This window comes from Talpa europaea (assembly GCF_964194135.1).
Source record: "Talpa europaea genome assembly, chromosome: 10".
NCBI lineage: Eukaryota > Metazoa > Chordata > Mammalia > Eulipotyphla > Talpidae > Talpa > Talpa europaea.
In genome coordinates, this window is record NC_140077.1 from 42,367,624 (window position 1) to 42,376,084 (window position 8,461).

The following is an 8,461-nucleotide window of genomic DNA, read 5'->3' on the forward strand; positions in this document are numbered from 1 at the left end:
GGGTACAGGAAGGGAGGTAGATAAATCAGGTTAAAAGGGGTCAATTGTACACTGAAAGGATGGAAATGAGACTTTCGGTGATAATCATAATGTGGTTTATATATTGTTTTTTTTTTAAGATTTATTTATTTATGCATACAAGAGCTGGGGTGCAGGCCAGAAGTGTGGGAGGTGGGAGGATTTGCCGAGACAGAGTGAGGAGCAGAACAGGCAGATCTACCAAAGTGCACTGCTCAGGGAGCAGCGGGGGAGACAGGAGAGGTCTGCTGCCCCATGTGGGTAGCTCCCTGGCCAGGGCTCGAACTCGTGCTGCAGTAGCTACAGATAGATTCATAGTGCTGTGACTCAACCCCTTGCACCTCCAGGCAGGCTCCAGATATTGGTTTATAATACTATGTGCCCAAAGCTGACACACTGTTGTATACCAATGTTACCTCAACAGAAATTAATTTAAAAAATAAGAGTGGTTTAAATTACTTATTATCTTCACACTCTCCTCCCCTTTTCAAGGCATCCTGCAAGTATAAGGGATACTCCAAAAGATCCACATGCCAGTGCCCTAGGGGCACTAGCCCCCCAAGGCAGACAGACCAGAGTTTAAAAAGTCCAGGTCATAGGAACTTTCCCTGAAATGACATCCACAAGAATGAGAGGACAGCATCAGTGAGGGGGTGGTGCCTTTGGACACTGCTGTTTGCACTCATACTCCTAGGAATGGTATCTTCCCATCGGCGCTGCTGCAAGACCAGTATGTTCAAATCAACCCCTATTTCCTGAAAAGCGTTTGGGCCCCTAGAGCTGACCTAGGGTGAGGGGGCCGTGTGTGCAAACCACAAGGGTCCAGGCGCTACGAGAAGGCTTATGAACAGTGACCTGGGCCATAAAGTGAGAAGCTGGCAGGTGAGCTGTGGGGACCAGGATGGTCAAAATCACCTCTTAAACAGTAACTTTTTTCCTACTATCCAAACCAGCTACACTCAGCAATGAAAATACAGTCATCTCAGAGAGTATAAAAGGCTACAAAACAAACTGTGACAGTTTCCATCTTTAGATTGTCCCAAGGAAGAGGAACAAGGCATTTTGTAGGATACAACTAGTACAGAAGTGACATGACAGTTAAGCAACTTGGCCTCAGTGAGATGCTCGTTGACATTCAGAACTCCCTTCTGTTGGAACGGGCCACACGAGAAGAACTGAGCACCCCGTTTCTGGAGGCAACCAAGCAGAGCCCAGACGGTCACTGACACCATGAAAGAGGTTCCAATAATGGAACCTAAGATCCCCTTCACTTGTGGGAAAGGAGCCCACCCAATGCCCCCCAGCATGCCCACTATCCCTTGCGCCAACTCACCCACAGGTGTGTCCTCGCTGATCAGCAGGTACGTGTCAAAGAAATGATTGGTGAAGAACGGCAGTCGGTTCATCTGGCCTGAAAGTTAGAGGACAAGCGTGTCAGTCAAGTGCCCTCCTGCCAGCTCGAGGTATTGTGCAAGGGGACACATAGGCAGGGCTGCATGGAACTTGCGTCCAGTGCCACAGCCACCTTCCCTAGGAACCCTGGAGACAAATGGGAAATGACATTAGCAGGAGGCAGGCAGGCGACTGTCAGGTCCGTGATCAGTGAAGCCACCAGTGACATGTCCACACTGAAACATGATGGATTTCAAAGGCTTTGCAAGAAAACTGAGCATAAAATATCTCATTAATATTGTATATTGATTATGTGTTGAAATGATAATATCGTGGCTACATTAGGCCAGCTAAAATATACTATAAAATGAACCCGTTTCTTTTCTAATGCAGTGCCTAGAAAAAGTAAACTCACACATGTGGCTGGCATTGTACTGCAGTTGGGCATCCTGACTTTAGATGGAGTTGTGAGCTTGGCAAGGACAATGGCTGTCTGCTTTGGTGAGCAGTCTTGGCACTGAGAAGGCCTCAGTAGGCATCTGTTCTAGGAAGGAATGGTGAGTCCATCCCATGGAATAAATAACTGCTGTGGAACCTTCTCTGTACCAGCCACTTCTACCATCTCCATCAATCCTCCCAGTATGGCAGATGCCATCATACCCTTGTTACTGTTGAGGGAAATGAAGCTTGTGTTGTCCAGAGTCACACAGCTAGTAAGTAAGAACCCAGGCCCCTGTACCCCTGGGTGGAAGCCATGGGGTGGGATACCCCAAGGGGTCAGGGTGATACCCATATAGGCTGAGGAATTTTGCATCTACAAAGAGCCCCTCATCTTCCAAGTCCTGCCCACATTCCAAGAAGCCTCCCAATGTGGGTGTCATCTGTCCTCCTAACAGCCTTCCAGAAAGTGGCATAGTACAAAATATATTTGGTCCTGTCCCCAGTTCCTGGCACAGAGCTCCTTGAAAGTTCTGAAGAAATAGCACTTCTTTAATTCATCAGAGCCCCACTGACCATACCTGAGTTCATGCTTGTGAGGTGACTTAGGTTGGGACCTCTAGGTAGCCTCAGGATGAGGCTGGTCACCAGAAAGACCAGGTGGGAGGGTACTGGGAGGGTGCTGGGAGGGTGGCACACCTGGAGAGAGCGTGGAAGCTCCGCACCCCTCACCCCATACCTTGCCCGATGCATCTCTGCCATCTAACTGTGTGTGAATCGTATTCTTTATATTAAGCTAGTAAACAGTAAGTAGAGAATTTCCCTGAGCTCTGTGAGTCCTTCTAGAGACCTGAGCCTGAGGAAGGAGGCTGCAAGAACTCCCAGTTTCCTGATCAGACGTCTAGGTGGCCTGGGACTTGGGACTGTTGTCTGAAGTGGAATCTGATGTGAACCTCACTTAGTGTCAGGATTGAACTGAATTTCTGGACATCGTTGAGGTCCAGAGAACTGGAGAATTGGTAGCCAGTATGGAAAACGCCCCAGAAGTAGGCAGCTGGGGGCACTTACCCCTGAGCCCCCACCAGCTAGGGCATGGCTGGTCCATCTTGCCCCCTGACATTGTGCAGCACTTGCTAGAAGCCATTCCTGCTAGGTCCAGAGACCCTGCATGCTCTTCCCTCATTTCTGCTGAACTGAGGCTTGCACAGACCTGGTCAGGCCCAAGAACACAGAGTTCATCCTCCAGAGGGTAAGGAGGCTGGAGTCAAGGTACTTCCCCTTCGCCTGAGCTACTTTTTAGTGGGGAGTGAGCAAAACTAGTGACATAGTTCCTCCCTCCTGGCTCCCCATCCAACTCAGGCAGCCAGAGTGATCCCTCTTCCTCAAACATTCTGGCCTCTCTCTCTGTTCCTGGCAGGATCCCTGGGCCTTCTGCCTTTACTTCCCAACTTCCTTTTCAAGTTTGGTCTCAGATGGCCCTTCTTCCAGGAAGCTCTCCCAGATTATCAGACTACACATATGCACCCATACACACATACCCTCACCCCCTCATATCAGGAACCCACTACTCCTCACATGCATAACAGCCTCAGAAATAGCCTCATGGCCAAGAGCCTATCGCTTATTTGGAAACTCCATGTGCCTCTTTCTAGCCACATGACCTTCCCAGCCTACGGAGTCTATACCTCAGTTTACTCATGTGTAAAATAGTGACAATAATGGGACTTACTTCATGGCTGTCCTGAGGATTAAATGAGATTACATACATAAAGCGCTTAGTGCCGTGCCCCAGCACACAAGAAGTGCTAGATAAATGGTAACTATTATTGATAGCTATTGTTAATATTAATATTGATATTAAAAACCGTGCGCCTGCTCAGCCAGAGAAGAATGCTTTTGATCCCTGCTGGGAGACCTGGGCTCCAGTGTCGGAGGCAGTTGAGCCAAGATGAAAGGCTCAGGGTGCCTACAGAAATCAGGGGTGGGTTTGGGCTGGTGGTGGAGGAAAATCAGCGAGGAAAAAAATCTCCTGTAGCAGTGTCATTCATATTTAAATTGTCTTTCACAGGACCGGCCAATAATCAACCTCTAGAGCTGTGCATGGCAGCTGGGTGGTCTCCAGACGTGTGTCTCCTGCCATTTATACCAACTGTTCTCAGGGCAGACCCAGCACCCTAGGGGGCCTGTGGCCTTGGACTGCCAGGATAGCACCTGGAGACTGCAGGGGGGTGGCAGGAGGGGAGCGGAGGGGCCAGGTAGACAAAGAGGATCATGGACAGGTTACTTGTTCCCTTAAAATCACTTTTTTAAAAGAAAAAGATTTAGTTATTTATGCATATAGAAGCTGGGGTACAGGCCAGAGGTACAGGGAGTGAGAGAAGTCACCAGACACAGAGTGGGGAGCAGAACAGGCAGATCTACTGAAATACACTGCTGAGGGGGCAGCAGGCCACAAAGGTCACATCTTCCTGTGGGCAAAACCACTGCCTTGGGAGCTTTGAGGCCTCCAGGCAATGTAGCAGGGAACACAGGAGGGATGGCAGGTGACATCCATGAAGAGAGTCTCAGTGTCAGTGCCCACATGGCCAGGACATGTGTTGTCCCTGTCCCACATGGGCGCTCACTCCATAAGTCTGCACCTACTGTCTGCTCTCTTCTAGATGCCTTCTCCCTGTCCCGTGCCAAAACCCTTCCCCTGACCGCTATGAGAGTAGACAGGGGTCCATAAGTATTTCAAATGCCCTGGCAGGAATCAAACTTTTACCCATCACAGGCCTGAGAGGAGGAAGAAGAGCAAAGCCTGGGCAAAGATGAAAGGGTGGGGCTGTCCACACCCCTATCTAGGGATGTCCAGACATAGGGGTGTATCTGTGGGGAATGACAGAACAGGACACAGAATCTTTATCCAGAGTCATGGGACAGAACTCCTCTTAGGGCTTGAAGACACTGGTAAGAGGCAGAGCCTGGACTCGAGCCAGGTCAGCCCACATCCACACTCAGACCTGCCCTTCCAGGCTGCCAAGCACTGATGGGGGCTGAAGGCACAGAGGCTTTCACTGAGATCTGCTCCAGGAGAGCCCCAACAATGCCCCAACCCTTTCCTCCTCCAATGACAAGGGAAGTGCACTAACAGGGAGTACAGAGCAGTGCTCCAGGAGTCTGGCCTTCCTTGCATGCAGTCACTGCTGTGTGGCCTTGGGCAAATCCCTCTACTTGTCTATCCCTACCTCCCAATCTCAAGAGGCTCACAGTCTTCCTGCCCTGCCTCCCTGCCAGAGGCGTGCTGTGCATGGCATTACTCTTAAGGTGGCTACAGGGTGGTTCACAGAGCCCCAGCCGCAGCCCAACATGCTGACATCACATGGGGAAATCTGGCACCCCAGCACCTGGGGCCCCTGACACCCAGCACCTGGGCACCACCTGCATGGCTCAGGTGGGTACCTGGCTCAGTGAGATGCTTACTGACCCAGCCAGACCACGATGGGGCAGGAGCTAGCATCAGACCTCATCTTCAGCTTTGCAATAATCAAACAGATGAAGAATGAGACAGGACAGACAGCACATAGAGGTGCGCAGGGAGAAGCGTCAGAAACTTCAGCAGAGAGAAGACAGGTTGATGAGGGGGCCTGACATCTCTGGGGGTTTGTTCCTGAGCCTGACCTGTCTTTGACTGCCAGGAGAAGAGGCAGCAGGGGATGTGGGGTCAACTGGAATCTGGCACAGCCTCGGGCCTATGGGGGCAGAGAAGGGGTCTCAGACTCTCGCTCAAGTCCTGGCCATCTTAAGGGGCAGGAGGTGAAACCTGGAGAAGCAGTGAGCCCAGGCTGGACTAAAACAGGGTCTGGCTGGGGAGGGTGAATGTGGTCTGGTCTGGGGGACAAGGGAAGAGCAGGGATCAAGGGCAGGGCGGGATTCTGGTGCTCTTCAGTCCCTAAGGTTGCCCACCATGCCAAAGAAACAGCACTGGCCTCCTCAGACAGGAACCAGGAAGAGGGACTGTGCCCAGCCATGAGAGTATATATGTCACACACACACTCTCTCTCTCTCTCTCATACACACACACACACGCACATGCGCACGCACACACACACACACAGCAGGCCAGCCCACGTCCAGACTGGTTTTGCCGCAGAATTGCTGGGTGGTCTCAGGCAACTTGCTTAACTTCTCTGTTTTCTATGCCCCATTTTGCTCTTCCTAGAGAAATGCACTGCTGATAATGCAGAGCTAACACCTAGTCTGCACTTACTACGAACCAGGCACTATTCTAAGTGATGAGTTACATACCAAGTCATCTGATTATTTTGACATATCAGGGAGGAAAGTCTGACAGTCTCTCCTACTTTGAAGGGAAGGAAGCTGAAGCAGAGAGGTCAAGAAACTTGTCCAAGGGAATCCCTTGGAGAAGTGGGGCTGGGACCCAGGAATCCTGGCTCTATGCTGCTCTCTTGTGCCTGCTTTGGATGCATGAATTTTTCATGTTGAGAGCTCAAGGAGACTGCAGCTCTCACCGCGGAAGGCCAGAGAGCACTTAGCACCTATGTTATGTTCACGTGTGTCTTGCTAACAGGGAGGGAAGGGCACAAGCAGCCAGGGTGGCAGCATGCCTGAGAAGCCGAGAAGAATGTCCCCACTTCCACTGTCCAGCAAATCCAGATGGTCAGTGTTGGTCTCAGGTGATTCCACTGAAGCCTCCCCAAATGGGGTGAGAGGAGCAACAGTGGGCTGTGTCCTGACAAAAGCCCCCGTGAGGGATCAGCAACTCCAATTAGACTCAGCCAGACCCTGTTTTATTCCACCCTGGGCTCACTGCCCCTTAAGATAGCCAGGACTTGAGAGAGGGTCTGAGACTCCTTCTCTGCCCTCATGGGTCTGAGGCTGTGCCATGATCTTGGGCTGCCTGGGTGGGAATGTCCCATCACAGGGGCATTCCAGCAGAGATCCCTCCAAACACGGAGGCCAGGAGGGTGGCCTCCTAGGCACTTTCAGGCATCAGATGCCAGCCACACTCCAACAAGCATGAGACTGTGGCTTCCTCCAGAGGCACCCCAGGTCCCTGAAGAAGGGAAGGAGCTGGCCCCCCTCAAGAATGTGTTTGCTGTGTCACCTGGCACGCCGTGCCCATGGCTCTCCCCCAGGGACACCCTGGTCTCAGAGACACTGTGCCAAGAGTGCCTGCTCCCTGGCCTTGCTTCAGCACTACTGGGGCTGCTTCACTCCCTTCCACCTGCCATCTGGGGCCAAGGGAGAGGCGAATGCCCAGCCTCTCCCGGCCTCCTCCATGGAACTAAAGCTGGCACTGGCGTGGCTGCTACATAGATCAGGAAGCAGGGCTGGCCCTCCCTGCACAGAGCAAAGCTTCCTGCCACCACAGCTTTGCTCAGGCTGTGCCCTCCTCCAGGATCCCCCTCTTCTTGCCCCCCTGCTCTAAAACTACTTCTCAGTCTTCAAAGCCCAGATTAAGCATCTCCCTTCTGGCTGAGTCTCTCCTGTCCCTGCAGGTCCAATTAATCTTTTCTTCAGATAGGCTTCCTGGTGCTGTGTAGCTCCTTTATCACCACTCTGTTCATCCTGTCTTTCTCCCCCATTACACTCCAACCTCCTTGAGAATGAATGAGCTGTTCCTCCCATACCTCTGGAGCTGGGCACAGTAGGCACACACAGCCTCCCACAGTAGGTGCTCAAAAGACAGCTGTGAAATGGAACAGAAGTGCAGCCAGTCCTGTGTCCCAGAAGGACAGTTCACGGTCACAGATGCCTTCTTCCTTAGAGCCAAAGTATTTTTCAAGGCTCCTCCCACCTGCTCGTGCGTCCCGTGCCCTGGGGATGGCTGGTATTTTCAGCCCTGTGAGAGTGCTAGAGGCTCTGAGGCCCAGAGAGGGAAGCATGTGCTGGTCACACAGCAAAACAGCAGCTCTAGCATCCCCGAGCAGCCCCCGCCAAACCACCACCCCCAAGCACACACCCCAACTGCTGGCTGTGGGGAGAGAGGGCAGAAGGTTGGACTTACCCCAGCATCCAGAGATCAGCGTAAAAAGCCAGAACACGAGGCAAAGGGTGGCAGCGTGGCACCTCATGGCTCCTGAGGACACAAAGAAGGAGAGGGTGAGAGAATCCAGTTGGTAGGGGTCCTGCTCTTCAAGACCCTCCAGACCTTCCCCTACCCCCACTCCCAGCTCCAGGGATAACTGGACTGAGAAGGGAGGAGAGGGAGGCAACTTAAATCGGGGCAGGAAGGGAGGGATACGGGAAAGAAGAGAAGGTTGGTAGCATTTGGTTTTATCATCATCCAGTCCTGGGTGGAACACAGCAGCTTGGCTGGGCGGTGGGGTGGGGGGGTGGGGACAGCACTGTCCTTTCTGCCCTCACGGAGCAGAGTGCACTGCCCGGTGGCACGGCTCCGCAGCAGGCACGGGTGTGCCTTCCCTACACATTCTGGGCTCAGTGGGCAGAGGGGGGGTTGCCGCCTCCATCCTCTAGAACAGTATCTCCCAGCAGTGATGAGGTTTCATTACAGGTTAGTCTGGGGATGGGTGTTGAGTGGGAATACAGGGGGCTTGGCAAGCCCGACTCATGCCCAACACGCTGAGCGTGTCCTTCCCTGCATTTTATA

The 8,461-nt window shown here is 52.3% G+C and overlaps 1 protein-coding gene across 1 annotated transcript in view; it reads right to left on the bottom strand.

Moving 5' to 3' along the window:
- The window catches only part of LOC311178372 (cadherin-23-like), a gene marked incomplete at its 5' end in the record, with an annotated part of 165,311 nt that extends 157,386 nt beyond the window's left edge, over window positions 1-7,925 (bottom strand). The window contains 2 exons of the mRNA XM_084244908.1: window positions 1,352-1,429; window positions 7,859-7,925. Coding sequence (XP_084101034.1) covers window positions 1,352-1,429; window positions 7,859-7,925 — 145 coding nt within the window. The remainder of the gene's footprint in view (window positions 1-1,351; window positions 1,430-7,858) is intronic.
- Window positions 7,926-8,461: the final 536 nt, after the last annotated feature.